The following is a 17,025-nucleotide window of genomic DNA, read 5'->3' on the forward strand; positions in this document are numbered from 1 at the left end:
TCAGTTTGGAGATAGAATTGTTGCATAATTCCAAATAAATAGATTATGATCCACAAATAAATGTAAAGAGATTAACAAAAATTAAACATATTGACAAATAAATAGAATTAGATACACAAATAAATCTTAAAATTTCACAAACATGAATTAAATTCACAAATAAATAAAATCAATTCACCAATATGTATTTATGTCACAACCACAACTTTGCCTGGCATTCATTTGTGAATCGCATCCTGTGCATTTGTAGATCGCTGTGCGCATTTGTGGATTTTGAAACATTTCTAGTGAGTCCACGCATTTGTGGATTGTCAGTGTCTTGACGCTAGAAATTTTCAAAATCCACAAATGCGTGCAGAGATCCACAAATGAACAGGACGCGATTCACAAATGAATGCCAGGCTAAATTGTGTTTGTGACATAAAAATATATTTATGAATATGATTTTTATTTGCAAATCTCATTTTATTTATTTGTGAATTTAATTAATGTTTGTGAAACTCTAAGATTTATTTGTGGATCTCATTCTATTTATTTGTCAATATGTGAATTTTTTTATCTCTTTACATTTATTTGTGGATCATAATCAATTTTTTTGGAATTATGCAACAATTCTATCTCCATATTAAACGCAGCGTCTAAGTGGACACTGACACACAGAGACAGAGAGTAGATGAGGACGCAGCCCTGCTGTCAGTCCAAACACTCACACTGCAAAGAGTCAATGAGAGAATGAAGCTGCTGATCTGTGCACGCCTTCTGACCAAATATATCTGTGAGCTGACATTCACGGACAACATCAGGCAGATGTGAATAGAAGCTAAGCAGTTGAACGTGCGGGACGAGCCGTCGCTCACCTCGCAGGTCCTGCCCGGAGCGACCCGCGCCCGTGTTCTGTCGGGACATCCGCAGGGAGGTGCGCAGGGGGGCGTGTCTCTGCTCATCCAGATACGCCAGGTCCTCCAGATGTGCCGAACTGGTGGCTGATGGGACAGAAAACACGTGATGAGAGACATAAAAACACCAGGATGAAGATGAGCTCATCTGATCAGACCTAACATTCTCAATAGTATTGCTTATGCTGTTTAACAATCACTCAGAATACCCTAGCAACTGCATAGCAACACACTAGCAACCACTCAGAATGCCTTAGCAACTGCGTAGCAACACACAAGCAACCACTCAGAATGCCATAGCAACACACTAGCAACCAGTCAGAATGCCCTAGCAACTGCGTAGCAACACACTAGCAACCACTTAGATTGCCCTAGCAACTGCGTAGCAAAACACCATCAATCAATCAGAGTGCCCTAGCAACTGTGCTGCACCACACCATCCACCACTCAGAATGCCCTAGCAACTGCGTAGCAACACACTAGCAACCACTTAGATTGCCCTAGCAACTGCGTAGCAAAACACTAGCAACTGCTCAGAATTCCCTAGCAACTGTGTAGCAACACACCAGCAACCACTCAGAGAGCCCTAGCAACTGCATAGCAACCACTCAGAACACTATAGCAAATGCACAGATATGTCCTGACACCTGGCAGCCACACAAAACACCATAGCAACTGCATAGCAACCACCCAGAACACTAAAGTGAATGCATAGATACGCCTTGTCCCGTGGCAACCACATGAAAAAACATAGCAACTGCATAGCAACCACTCAGAATGATATAGCAAATGCATAGATATGCCTTACTATCAGGCAAACACACAAAACACTATAGCAAAGCACACACAACCAATCAGAATACCCTATCATCCTGCAAAGCAACTGCCCAGTATCTGTAACATAGAGTTTGAGAGAGAGAGAGAGAGAGAGAGAGAGAGAGAGAGAGAGAGAGAGAGAGAGAGAGAGAGAGAGAGAGAGAGAGAGAGAGAGAGAGAGAGAGAGAGAGAGAGAGAGAGAGAGAGAGAGAGAGAGAGAGAGAGAGAGAGAGAGAGTTTAAGAAAGGAACCCTTAGGATGTGAATGCATGTTCATTCCATAACGATGCTTACAAACAGTTTGTCACATGAAATGCATATCGTAATCTGATAAAAGCCCAGATTTACAGTATAAAGTGACAGGCTGGAGATGATCACAGTCGCCCACAACAGCCTGATTAAATCCGGATCGGGAAGACAGAAGGTCTGGAGCTGCAAATGTGAACACTACACTTATCCGTCAGTCCAGGACAGCCACTTTGGTGCAAAATCTCTCCAAGCCTCTAAACTTTGTGAAGGAACGTCTCCATTTGGGTCCTAGCATGAGCGTGTTGTGAAACCAAAAATCTCTCTTTGTCATACTTGTGTCAGTCTAGTTCTGCTCTGACTGGACTGAATGTGTGAATGTGCATGAGGACTGGAAATGACTGGGAACCATGGGAAGTGAGCTGGGCAGGAATGCTTCTGTATATGGGATGAGCACAGCAGCTGGGAATTTTGGGGAGGGGTTGGATTGGAGTCAGAGTGGCTGACAGAAAGATCCTGCCAGCCAGCCAGTCAGGATGGGATTTGTGCGAATTGGAGCTGGGTGGTTCTCGCCAATGTTACTAACAATTAGGATGCTTTCACACCTGGCCCGTTGTTTCGGAACCTGCCGCATTTCCCCCCTTAGCTCGGTTCATTTGGGCATATGTGAACACGGCAATCGCGCCCGGATCTGCGGCAAAACAATCGGTCCGAGATCGCCTGAACGAGGTGGTCTCGGCTCGATTGAAAACGAACTCTGGAGCGGTTCGGTTGTAGTGAGAAAGCAATGAACCTGTGAATGTCTGTGGGTGAGCACGTCTTCGCCATTCAAAATAAAAACGCGCACTTTTTCATTTTATAATGCTGTCTTATTGCTCTTCTTCCTAGTATGTACATTTTTAAAATGTTTTCCCGATGAATCCTGGACTCCTGCTCAAAATGAATTAATATAAGGACAGCTACAAAAAAAAACAACAAAAAAAAAAACAATAATCAGAATCAGAATCAGAAAGAGCTTTTAAAGCAATCGATCTACAGGTGTGAAAGCACCCTTAGTGAAACCATTTAACAAGGTAATTATTTGGTCTTAAAAAAAAGTAAATAAAATAAATAAATAAACAAATACATTTTTCACAATAAATAATGTTTCTATGAAAGCCTATTTCTGCCACAAAAAATAAAAGCAAAAAAGGTAATTACGACTTTTTATCTCACAATTCAGATTTTTTTTCTTCTTACAATTCAGAGAAAAAAGTCAGAATTGGTAAATATAAACTCAGAATCCTATTTTTGCTTTGCTTTGCATTTTGGTTTACAACGTTTTGGTTTACATCTCAATTCTGACTTTGTTTTTCTCTGAATTTTGTGTTTACATCTCGCAATTCTGTTTTTTGTTTCACCATGGAATAATAAATAAATAAGGTAAATCATTCTAAGTTTATATCTAGTTACAAACTCGCAATTGCGAGTTAACATCTTGCCGTTCTGAGTTCATATCTGAGAAAATGCTTTGAAAATATTGAGCAAATTCTGAGTTCTGAGAAAATGCTTTTTTTTTTGCATTAACTAACAATGTGTAATACGTTTGTTACAGTATTTATTATTTTTTGTTAATATTAGCTAATAAAAATACAACTGTTCATTTTTAGTCCATGTCAGCTAAGGTCCATTAACTGACATTAATAGATACATTCAAGGAATTGATTGTAAAATTTAAATAAAATAAAAAATTATAAAATTAAAAACACTGTTAAAGTACCAAATATGGTGGAGTGTTAACATGAAAACCAGTGGCGTTTGGCGTTACTGATATCCAGTGTGTGGAGTATCCAACCATAAGTGGAGTACAAAATGATCAAGTCATGTGGACCACTTTCATGGTGCTTTTAAAGTACAAAATTCTTATATGATTAATATATAAATATGATATCATTAGCAGTATTATTGTTGTCATTATTAATCACATTTTCATTGTATAATGATGAAATAATCATAGTCACTACTGTAAACCCATCTGAGAGCACAACTGTAGTGACTTTTGTAGTTTTTTGAGAGACAGTTTGTGTTATTTTCAGTTCGATTGCTTTAGACAGGAACGATATATGCCACAGAGTTCAAGGATTCTTCTCAGAATGACTTTGTGTGAATGGATGTCTCATTGTAAGTGCATCAGATGAAATAGAAAGGGTACTCTGCATAAATAAAAAAGTAATCACGTTGAAATTGATTTTGGGGTGTGCTTGTGTGTGCTATCATGTGTGCTTGTGTGTATATGACAAGACATCCTTGTCCTGAGATAAAATTGAGTTTGAGTGTGTGAAAACGAGTGTCACAGGTGCATCTTATACCAGGAAACCGCAGGTGGACGAATCTGAGGTTCTGCTTGTAATGAGACTGGAAAACAAGCAATTACAGCAGCTTTCGAATAGAATTAAAGATATTCTGTTCTCACGAGGACCTTCCAATGCATTAAAATTGAGTTCTGAAAATTGAGTCAGGCTGAGCTGCCCTTATTGGACCAGTTAGAGTCTTGTTACGGAAATACAAATGTAACAGAAATGATTCCAACCAAGCAACACAGCCTGACTTCGTTTAGCCCGAGTTAAAAGGGTAATTCAAACAAAAATGAAGGTTCTGTCACCACTTAATCACCTTCATGTTATTCCCGACCTGTGTGACTTTCTTTCTTCCATGGAACACAAAAGAAAACGTCTCTTATCTAACGTCTGCTCATCTCTATAGACCTCATGCGTCAGAGAAACAAGCGCACAGCCATCTTTCGAATTTTGTCTTTGAACTTCATTTTTTGCGATGACTCTATAACTGTTGAAGAGTAATTAAACGGTGAAGTGGATTTACTTAATGTAGCGTTAACAAAAGTTATCATGTGAATCTTCTGAAAAGGGGCAGGGCTACATAAGGTACATGGGAACATGGGCAGTCCATAAATATAGTCAAATAAAATATCATGATATAGATGATAGATAAATAAACAAACAAACTAACAACACATTATGCCTTGGCAACTTACAGAAATAAGTTTAATTTGAAGTACATTTTTTATTTGAAAGTAAACATAAATAGTAATATTTAAAAAGAACAAAAACTAAGAAAAAAGACAAATGCACAAAACAAAATAACTAAAAACTAAACTAAAATTGGCATGAAAACTGAAAATAATTAATTTATATTCTATATAATGATATGTTATTTAAAATATTTATTAAAAGCAAAAAAATAATTTTATTAGAAAAATTATAATAGTGAATAATAGTGAATAAATAGTGCTAAAATAACAAAACACTAATCAAAAAAGTAGTCAATGCAAATCATATGCTATTATGAAAGTCTTCTGAAGCTGCTTTTGTTTGATTACAAAAACAGTCAAATCAGTAATACTGTGAAATATTATTGCAATATAATATAATTGTTATCTATCTTAATATATGTTAAAATGTAATTTATTTCTGTGATCAAAGCTGAATTTTCAGCATCATTACTCCAGTCTTCAGTGTCACGTGATCTTCAGAAATCATTCTAATATGCTGATTTGCTGCTCAAGAAACATTTCTGATTATTATCAATGTTGAAAACAGTCGTGCTGCTTCCTATTTTTGTGGATTTTTTTCAGGATTCTTTGATGAACAGAAAGAACAGCATTTATTTGGAAAAACTTTTTTTGTTAACATTTCAAATGTACTGTCACTTTTGATCACTTTAATGCATACTTGCTGAATAAAAGTATTCATTCCTGTAAAAATCAGACAGTTAGCTCTCACATGACTTTCAGATGATTTGGAATAAAGTGCAAATAAAGTCATTTTTGAGCTCAACAGCCCCAGTCCCCATTCTCTGTCACCAGCCTGGACATTCTGCTAAACATCTTCTTTTGTGTTTCACAGGCGACAGGGTTTGTAGTGATATGAGGGAGAGTAAACGATGCCAGTATTTTCATTTTTACCTGAAGTATCCCTTTAAGCTCAGGTTTTATTGTATTACATCACTCCTCCATCCCTATTCTTCCTTTTCATTCTCTTCTAGAAACCTCTAATTAGGACGTTTACATGTCTTCAGTATCTCTCCTTTCAGCTACACACAACACAATACATCTACAACATTACATAATCTACAATCTGCACTCCTCCGGTTCCATTCACACCTCCTCAACTCCCTGGTTTCTCCGCCGGTCTCTGTGCGGATGAGAATCTGACGGTGAGCTCTGGGGGTTTGAGCTGGTTAAAGCCTGCAGCTTTGATCTCCTCCACCACCGGAGCTCAGCCAATCAGCAGCCGGCATTCTCCTCTCCTTTCATCTTATCTCCATCTCTCTCGTTCCACTTCTCACCCATAATCCCTTACCTTGCCATTATCATCACACTTTTTTTCTTTCATCCCCCTTTTCTTTCTCTTTCCTCCCTTTTATTCATTCCTCGTTACATCATTTGGGTTTATAGTGAGTATTTCTCGCTCTCCTTTTCACTGAGATTATTACTTACCTCAGTACATTATTTATATCGTTGCCCTTTCATCTTTCTTTTTTTATAGGCTTTCATTTTTTCTTCCTACACATCTCTCCTTCGGACGAGATTTGTTTTCTAACCGATGTTAGAGTTACGATTATTAAGCGACGACTACATGTACTGATACAGATGATCTCTGTACACTGCAAAAAATTATTTTCTTAGTATTTTTGTCTTGTACAACTATTTAATCAAGACACATTTACTTGAGAAGCAAAATGACTTAAAGGAATAGTTCATCCACAAATGAAAATTTGCTGAAAATGTACTCGCCCACAGCCCATCCAAGATGTAGATGAGTTTGTTTCTTCATGGGAACAGATTTGGAGAAATGTAGCATTGCATCACTTGCTCAGCAATGGATGCTCTGCAGTGAATGGGTGCCGTCAGAATGAGAGTCCAAACAGCTGATAAAAACATCACAATAATCCACAAGTAATCCACACCACTCCAGTGCATCAGTTAATGTCTTGTGAAGTGAATAGCTGTGTTTGTAAGAAACAAATCCATCATTAAGACGTTTTTAACTACAAACCGTTGCTTCTGGCTAAAATATAAGTCCATAATCCATAATAATGCTTCATCCAGAGAAAAGGTCCATACTCTGTTGTCTCTCACATCAAAAGCCACCCACATATTTGATTAGAGCTTGTTTTGGCTTGCTTATTCTGTGCATATTTCTCTCCTGATACAGACATTATGGATAAAGGACTCTTATTTTGGCCAGAAGCAATGATTTAAAGTTAAAACACATCAAGGATGGATCTGTTTCTTACAAACACACAACTTTTGTCTTCTCCAGATGTTAACTGATGGACTGGAGTGGTGTGGATTACTTGTGGATTATTGTGATGTTTTTATCAGCTGTTTGGACTCTTATTCTGACGGCACCCATTCACTGCAGAGGGTGAACTATTTCTTAAATAAATTTAGAACAATTTAGAAAAATTAACCAAGTTTATGCTTAAAACAAGACGAAATACCTGCCAGTGGAGTAAGAAAAATGAACTTGTTTCCTCTTGGAATAAAGTTTATTTTTCTTATCCCATTGACAAGATAATTGTTATTGTTCACACATTTTCAATAAACAAGACTTTTTTTTTTTTCGATTCGAAATTCGAAAAGTCGATTTTGTTATGTTTAGATATTTGTACTGCAAATCAAGACTTTTCAATTACTGAGGAAAAACATTTTGCAGATCTAATGAATTTGGGAAAGTCATGTGATCACAAAACCATTTTGAGAAATTGGTGAATGCTCTTATTATTGACTTCTTTCTCTTGTTATGCTTGATGGGATTCAAGCAGCCAGCAACTTTGAAAAAAAATAGGTCTAAATATGGGTTGATAAATGCAGCTTTGCATATTCAGCAAAAGTGCAAATAAATGAAAAGATAAAATATTATATTGCATCTGCAGCTTTTCCAAACTGTTAGCAATTTGCTCTGCAATTTTTAACCATGGTCATCTGACAAAAACACATGTTCGACTCAGACCGGACTAAAATCACAAAGCGATTTCCTCAGGAAAATCTCGTTCCATCCAAACAGGGCTTTAATCTCTGCTTTCTCTTACTAATGGTGTCTCAGTCTCACATCGCTCAGCTCTCTTCTCGGGGGCCGATGGGACTCTACAAACACACATTAGTATTACTTTGGACACTATAAGGTTACGTTAAGCCCTGCGTTACTACAGACTTAGCATTGAAAAGACATTCAGACGGCCACTGTGGAGATTTGCCTCATTGTGGTTCTGACTGACTGATGTAAAAGACACGTTACGATACATGTTTAATGAGTACATCTGCTCCCACGATCCCGACCGGCACTGCCTGCACTGAATAAACAATCAGCGCTGTCTGTGACCTCGACAAAATAATGTGCTGAATAAACTTCCACGATTCTGATATGACTCACTACAAACCTGGATGGCTTTCTTGTTTTCAACGGACATAATAGGTGAATTTTTTAAGAATATCCTGGCTGTTCTTTTCCATATAGTCAAAGTGAATGGCGACTGGAGCTGTCAAGCTCGAAAATTGATTAAAAAACATGAAAACATCTTTAAAAATCATCCAGGAGACTCATGCGCTACATTCCAAGACTTATGAAGCCATGTGATGGCTTTGTGAGACAGACTGACAGTTTTTCTCTGCTGTAGTTCACGTCAAATATGGTGGTTGTAATATGGTTTAATCTCAAGAACCTATGGCATTTGGTCTCAAATGTTGCTGACACGTCATTTCACAAGTCCATATGACTTTTGTAGTGCATTTTTCAGAGATTCCGTGGGGATGAATATTAATGAATGTGAATAATCACTTCTCGTATGGTGTTTAGAGGTCTTGCAAACATACCACCAAGTCATATTGACCACCTTTATGGTAATTATAAGGTGAATTTTGGTCATGTTGGAGCTTGACAACCCCAGTTTCCATTGACGTTTTTATTATATGGAAAGAACAGCCAGGTTGTTCACAAATTCAACTTATGTGTTACACAGAACAGTTCAGGTTATTTGGGTTTGAACTTTAACTGTAGATATTTTAGCATTACATAAGAAAAAAAAAGACCTTTAGATCATGTAGATCCACAGTTTACTTTCCAGACTAAAATACTACTAAAGTAAGTCATCAACAAAAACAATAGACTATAATTATTTGTAAGAAATACCACATTAATAATAAATATTAATGTTTGAAATGCAACCTATAAAGCTGTTTTTCAGTGGAGGGGAACATTAATAATTGTGCATACTGACTTTGTTCACTTCTCGAATAAATTCATAAGCCTTGGAATATACTGCATAAGTCATGCTGACAACCCTAGTAATGACTGTGAATAATGACTTTGTCCACTTCTTGTATGACTTCATAACTTGTACCACCAAGTCATATGGATCACCTTTATGCTAATTTTAATGTGCTTTTTGTCATTTTGGAGCTTGACAACCTTAGTCTTCATTTGATTTATTATATGGAAAAAGCAGCCATAATATTCTTCAAAAATTCACCTTTTGCTTTACACTAATGAAGTTGTACGGGTGTAACAAAGGTCCTGACGATGAGCAAATAATGACAGAATTGTCATTTGTGTGTTAACTTCATTCTGTAGATATTCATCAAAGAAAAAATTCATCTGTAGATCACACAGTATATTTTCCCGACCGATCTACACCGCTTGCCGCAGTCAGATTTGCAATATGATTAATGCTGCTGTCAGATTTGTATGGTTTCTCAGAGCACTGCATCATTCCTGATCACAAGCGTGAATACCAGCCGTTTTCTCAATTAAGAAATAATCTTTTATATCACTTGCCCTTTTGAGAGTCACTTTCCTTCGAGATAACCATAACTCATTGCTCTCTCTCTCTCTCTCTCTCTCTCTTGCTCCTAAAAACGGGTCTTCTCATAAATACAACAACGCTGATTACTTGGACACTAACACAATCAGCCAGCAATGAAGAGGCGCTGCGTTACATAAGAGACATAACAACATCATCAGACAGATTTAGCTTTTACTTCAGGGAGAGCTATTCCACAAGGCTCATCATTATTGCCGCTATTAGACGCCTCTTATCTCCTGTTAACGCCGCCCCAGCAGTGCAGAGCTAAAGCATATAGTCCACGACCCGGGCTGATTCCGTCACTAACTGCAGTTTGATGGCTCTGAGTGGCTGTATGATTGAGCTGAGCTGGAATTGCACTGAAGAGTGAGGACGCTCTGAGCTGTAATGGTGTGACCCGACTGAACACTGGAGAGACACCAGAGTCACGCGCCATTCAGAACCCAATCAAGAATGCCTTTTAAGTTCCTTTTGAATTGAATTTTGAATATAAGAAAGCTGACTTAAAATAGAATGACATTTAAAGAAACATTTAATTTTTCAGTACAAATGATGATAAATGTGATCATATATACAACATATTATAACAACCTATTTAAAACAACAACAAAAACGATATATATATAATTAAATATTCATAAAATATGTAAATATGTAAAATTTTATAGGTTGTATTTTAAACACTTATTTATAATTTATTATTAATGTTTTAGTACTTGTTTAGTACTTGTCTAGTACTTGATAGATGATAGATAGATAGATAGATAGATAGATAGATAGATAGATAGATAGATAGATAGATAGATATATAGATAGATAGATAGATAAAATGAATATTATCATTATTATATACTCATAATAAATACTAAAACATTAATCATAAATTATGTTTGAAATGCAACGCAAATAATGAATTATTTTATACTTATTTGATCACTTATTTATAATGTATTATTAATATTTTAGTATTTATTATTACTATATTATCATTTTTACTACACTATATACACACACACATATAGTGTCGTAAAAATATATAGTGTAGTACTATTATACAGGTCATATTTAAAGTATTTATTATTTAGTATAGTATTTATGATAGATAGATAGATAGATAGATAGATAGATAGATAGATAGATAGATAGATAGATAGATAAATAGATAGATAATTATAATAAATTATAAATAAATGTTTGAAATGCAACCTAAATAATGAAATATTCATTAAATTAGTAATATAAATTTAATGAATATTATTCAGTTTTATGTATTTCATTACATTTAATGAACTCTCACTGAACCAAGCAAACTTACAAGATGAAAACCTTGACACCTGTTCTTGTGTATTTTGTTATTGTTGTGTGACTGTTGCATTTCCTTTCATTCCAATTCAACATCCTGTGGTTTGTGGTCAATTCGATTCAAACTCCAAAAGTCATGAACTGTAACAGAGCCAATTCTTATATTCTGAATGTTGCCCAACCCTGTAAGACATGTTTTAGTAATCAACATGACGTCCAAACATCTTTTGTTGGATGTTTGGGATTTGCCGCAGGAAGCTGTTCCCCAAGCAGCGGGATTGTTATGTGCATCGAGTGGCACAACAGGAAATCACAATCCCGACTGATAAAGAGATGGAAAGAAAAACAGCACACAAACATCCAAAATCAGAGGAGGCGGGGCTTCAGACTCACCTGCCACTGAGTTAGGACGGGGCATGAGGTAGAGGGGGGTGGGGTGAGAGGAATAGTGGGCGGAGCTGGGCTCAGGGATCTTGTTGAGGCTGTAGGTGGAGGCGGCCATGTTTTCGTCCACGCGATACAAGCTGGAGTCCAGAGTGGATCTGTGAGAGTGCCAGAGCTTCAGGCTGCTGCCTCGAGAGCCGTCGCCGTGTTTCCCGCTCCTGTCCATTGGCTCCGAGTAACTGGTGAGGGTGGCTGGGAAAAGAGGCAGGATGAAGGAGAGAAGCTGTCAAGACTGTGCTCCTTACAGATCACATCAGCTGGGTTTTCGTGCAAAGTTGTGACAAGAAAATTCTGTTAGAAAGGGTAATTTCCCCAGAGGACTGAGTGGAGCTGCGTTTGAATACTGTATGAAAAGTGATTGCATCAATTAAGCTCTTGCAGTTTTGCGAGTATCATTTGGCTTGATTTTCAGTGCATTATCTTCAGATATGCGTGATAAACACAGAGCTTTAGAGCCTTAAAAATATCATTACATCTAAAGACTTATTTTACACCACTAGTTGCATAAGTGGAACTGCAACTTGTTTGTTTCAATGAAATTAGATTTTTGTTTTCAGAAAAGAAGTGCATTATACGTACTCACCTCGCTGCGTTCATTTTTCAGTGTGAAAACATGAATTGCACTACTAATACTATGAAACAGAGCTGAAAAGTGCAGAATTATGTGAAATGGGACACAGTTAGTGTAAGTGGAGGTATGAATAAAACATGGCTTAATATTGGTGCATTCAAGTCATGTTAGAAAGATTGTATTTACGAGTTGAACACACTTAAACGTCACCACAAAGTCGTAATTATGAGAGGTAGACTAAAACTTTGTTTAAGCCCAGATTTTTCGAGTTTGGAGAGTGTCAGTGAGAAAAGATGTTTGGAAGCAATGGATGCAGCATCTGTATTGATGGTAAATTTGTTGAAATAATATTATCAAATCTAAATCTAAATATATTTATTAAATCTTCAATTTACTATAAAACTAATCTAAGTTGCATGCACAAAATACAATGTAAAATTATGATAGAATATATTCAATTTACAATTAACATATTCAGAAAAAAAAGTAAATTAAAAAATTGAACATAAAAAGCAAAAACATATTCATCATTTTGTAGAAGCAGAGTTTAAAAACCTTGCTGATTTTCATTTATTTATTTATTTTTTTGTAGAAAAGGTATCACCATCTTGCTCCGAGCAGAGTGACTTGAACTCACTTGACATTGTCATTATGACTTCCCAACTCATAAATACGAACTTCCCAGGAGGAATTAAACACACCATACGGCAGCTCCGGGAACACAACTCCCGCCTTTCAGTCAAAAGAGCCACTCGGCTTTTAGAAAAGGCATCTGATTTTTATTCTAGCACATAGACCAGTCAGTATTAGCTGGACCAGCCTGAAAATATTCAGGTTTTATTGTGATTTTAACTTAAGGAGCAATGATTCCACTGTTGTCAAAACATATACTTATTTTAACTATAAACTTTAACCGTTTTTGCGATTTCAGTGTTTCCTCTTTCAAGTAGAAAGGAGCTGTACTCGCAAGCCTATTGCTTTTATGAAAAAATAGCTGGCCGGGTGAATTACCAAGATGGACAAAGAGTAAGCTGACATTCTGAAAGGAGAATGGAGTGTCTGGGAAACCTAATGTACATTCACTATTAAAAAAGTTCCACCTTCCTCAACTTCAAAACTTAAGTTCAGTTGCTGCCTTATTTAAAGTATAATCGAATTGGCTGTACAAGTCATTTCAACTTAAATGATATTAAACTGACTTAAAAGCTGAGTTGAATCACGTATAACTAAAAAAGGGAAATTATTTTGATGTTAAATTAAAGGAAAAACACATGTTACCATGACTTACTGATCACATCATTTCTTACAATGTTCACAACAGAAAATGCTACACATTTAAGTCAATAAACTTTGCACAAAAATGAATATATATATATATATATATATATATATTGGAAGAAATGAATGATTTTAGCCAACAAGAAAGCATCAAATTGATCAAAAGTGACAGTAAAAACATTTTTAATGTTACAAATGATTTCTAAAACCAAGTAAATGCTGTTCTTTTGAACTTTCTATTCATCAAATAATCCTGAAAAAAAAGTTTCCACACAGCTTAACTATTTTCAATGGTAATAATTAGAAATGTTTCTTGAGCAGCAAATCAGCATATTAGAATGATTTCTGAAGATCATGTGACACTGAAGACTGGAGTAATGATCCTGGAAATTCAGCTTTGATCACAGGAATAAATTACATTTAACTATATATTCACATAGAAAACAGTAAAAATCCATTTTAATCCCCACAAAACCTAAACAGTCTCAATTATCAAGCCGATTTGATTGTCTGAGCAGTCTGAGCAGTTAGTGCTCAAGCCCCACCCACGGCCACTGACAGACTGTCCCATATTAGCATATCTCCGGTCACTGTGAACAGAGCTGTTCTTGACAAGGTAAAAAGGGTGTTGTTTTACACGACCGTTGAGGAATTTTAACCAAAGTATGTTACAGACATTTCAAGAAGACCTTAAAGAATCACACCAAATTCTGGAAAAATAGGCATCCGATGTCCACTTTAAAATATATTAAAATAGAAAACAGTTTTTTTAAATAGTACATATGCACTATAGTACAAATAGTACATATTACACACAATATTACTGTTTTTACTGTATTTTTGATCAAATAAATGCCACTTTTGAAAACATAACCAATCTTACCGACCCCAAATGTCAGTCACTCACCGATAATGCCGCTGTCTCTGCTCTCCAGGGTGGATGTGGGGCTGGTGACGGCCTGTCCTGGAGCAGCAGAAGGAAGAGTGGAGCATGGACTGCAGGCAGGAGGCGAGGCGGTGCTGCTGGTCAGGGTGGAACACGGACTCATCCTCCCACTCACTCCTAAACCCTGCACACAAAGCCTTTGCTCTCAGTGTCTCAGCTTGTGTTTGCAGTTGACCAATTAATCTCTATCAGCTCTGGAAGTCTGCAGCTGGCAGCAGGAAGTCCTCTCTCTCGGCTCCTGATAGGACGGCGGTGGCACTCCGTGACAGGCTGAGCCAGTGTCGGCATTCTGAAAGGAGAATGGAGTGTCTGGGAAACCTAATGTACATTCACTATTAAAAAAGTTCCACCTTCCTCAACTTCAAAACTTAAGTTCAGTTGCTGCCTTATTTAAAGTATAATCGAATTGGCTGTACAAGTCATTTCAACTTAAATGATATTAAACTGACTTAAAAGCTGAGTTGAATCACGTATAACTAAAAAAGGGAAATTATTTTGATGTTAAATTAAAGGAAAAACACATGTTACCATGACTTACTGATCACATCATTTCTTACAATGTTCACAACAGAAAATGCTACACATTTAAGTCAATAAACTTTGCACAAAAATGAATATATATATATATATATATATATATATTGGAAGAAATGAATGATTTTAGCCAACAAGAAAGCATCAAATTGATCAAAAGTGACAGTAAAAACATTTTTAATGTTACAAATGATTTCTAAAACCAAGTAAATGCTGTTCTTTTGAACTTTCTATTCATCAAATAATCCTGAAAAAAAAGTTTCCACACAGCTTAACTATTTTCAATGGTAATAATTAGAAATGTTTCTTGAGCAGCAAATCAGCATATTAGAATGATTTCTGAAGATCATGTGACACTGAAGACTGGAGTAATGATCCTGGAAATTCAGCTTTGATCACAGCAATAAATTACATTTTAATTAATTATAAAGGGGACATCGGATGCAAAATTCACTTTTACATTGTGTTTGCATATAAATGTGTCTTAGCAGTGTGTGCAACCAGCCTACAATGATAAAAATCCATTCACTCCTTTTTAATCCCCACAAAACCTAAACAGTCTCAATTATCAAGCCGATTTGATTGTCTGAGCAGTATGACATCATAGTGCTCAAGCCCCACCCACGGCCACTGACAGACTGTCCCATATTAGCATATCTCCGGTCACTGTGAACAGAGCTGTTCTTGACAAGGTAAAAAGGGTGTTGTTTTACACGACCGTTGAGGAATTTTAACCAAAGTATGTTACAGACATTTCAAGAAGACCTTAAAGAATCACACCAAATTCTGGAAAAATAGGCATCCGATGTCCACTTTAAAATATATTAAAATAGAAAACAGTTTTTTTAAATAGTACATATGCACTATAGTACAAATAGTACATATTACACACAATATTACTGTTTTTACTGTATTTTTGATCAAATAAATGCCACTTTTGAAAACATAACCAATCTTACCGACCCCAAATGTCAGTCACTCACCGATAATGCCGCTGTCTCTGCTCTCCAGGGTGGATGTGGGGCTGGTGACGGCCTGTCCTGGAGCAGCAGAAGGAAGAGTGGAGCATGGACTGCAGGCAGGAGGCGAGGCGGTGCTGCTGGTCAGGGTGGAACACGGACTCATCCTCCCACTCACTCCTAAACCCTGCACACAAAGCCTTTGCTCTCAGTGTCTCAGCTTGTGTTTGCAGTTGACCAATTAATCTCTATCAGCTCTGGAAGTCTGCAGCTGGCAGCAGGAAGTCCTCTCTCTCGGCTCCTGATAGGACGGCGGTGGCACTCCGTGACAGGCTGAGCCAGTGTCGGTTCGGGTTAGGTGGGCGCTGAGGCCCCAGGCAGGCCATAATGAAGCATGGCACGGCTAATCTGCCCACTACCACGATTAACATCAAACATCACAACAGGCAAAGCACCTTGCCTTAAAACATTCACAACCACTTAAGGTCAGAGTGACAAGTCCATACACACACACACACTCACACTCACACACACACACACACACACACACACACACATACACACACACTCTCTCTGTAGTTATGTAACACTATACTCCTGTTGTTCAGACCGTTCTTGTTCTGGTGCTCAGGACTGCATGCTAACATGAGGAAAATGGGCCAACTGTATTCTGAAAAGTGCTGTATCAACAGAGCGAATAGCAAAAAGGCTGTCTTTATGTAATTCCCTAATTAGAGGTAAACTCATTTGAATGCCATATGTGGCCTCTTCTCTGCAGGAGGGAAAGATCATTTTTGAATAAAGCTGACACCTCAAAGAACAAGAGATTTTACAGTGGAAAGTGAGGAAAATTCTGTTTTCTGCTTCGTGACGTTATTTTCATTACAATTAATCTCCCACAATTAATAATATCATGATAGCAACAATTAATCTATATCAGGGGTAGGCAACGTCGGTCCTGGAGTGTCGATGTCCTGCAGAGTTTAGCTCCAACCCTGAAAAAAAACACACCTTACTGTAGCCTTAGTAATCCTGATGACTTTAGTTAGCTTGTTCAGGTGTGTTTGATTAGGGTTAGATCTAAACTAGGGCTGCATGATAAATCGCATGCGATATTTAACGAGCATCTTGTCAGAAAGCCGGTTCTGTAATCAGCGGTAAATCTCCATTC

At 37.1% G+C, this 17,025-nt stretch overlaps 1 protein-coding gene across 1 annotated transcript in view; it reads right to left on the reverse strand.

Annotated features, from left to right (window-relative positions):
- Positions 1-638: 638 nt before the first annotated feature.
- Positions 639-17,025, reverse strand: part of LOC107693618 (protein TANC2-like) — a 94,952-nt gene continuing 78,565 nt past the window's right edge. Inside the window, exons 7-10 of the mRNA XM_016493067.1 lie at positions 15,879-16,041; positions 11,516-11,758; positions 711-983; positions 639-649 (exon numbers count right to left, since the gene is read on the reverse strand). Of these exons, the coding sequence (XP_016348553.1) occupies positions 639-649; positions 711-983; positions 11,516-11,758; positions 15,879-16,041 (690 nt within the window). The remainder of the gene's footprint in view (positions 650-710; positions 984-11,515; positions 11,759-15,878; positions 16,042-17,025) is intronic.

This window comes from Sinocyclocheilus anshuiensis, unplaced genomic scaffold (genome assembly GCF_001515605.1).
Source record: "Sinocyclocheilus anshuiensis isolate Anshui unplaced genomic scaffold, SAMN03320099.WGS_v1.1 scaffold546, whole genome shotgun sequence".
Classification (NCBI taxonomy): Eukaryota; Metazoa; Chordata; class Actinopteri; order Cypriniformes; family Cyprinidae; genus Sinocyclocheilus; species Sinocyclocheilus anshuiensis.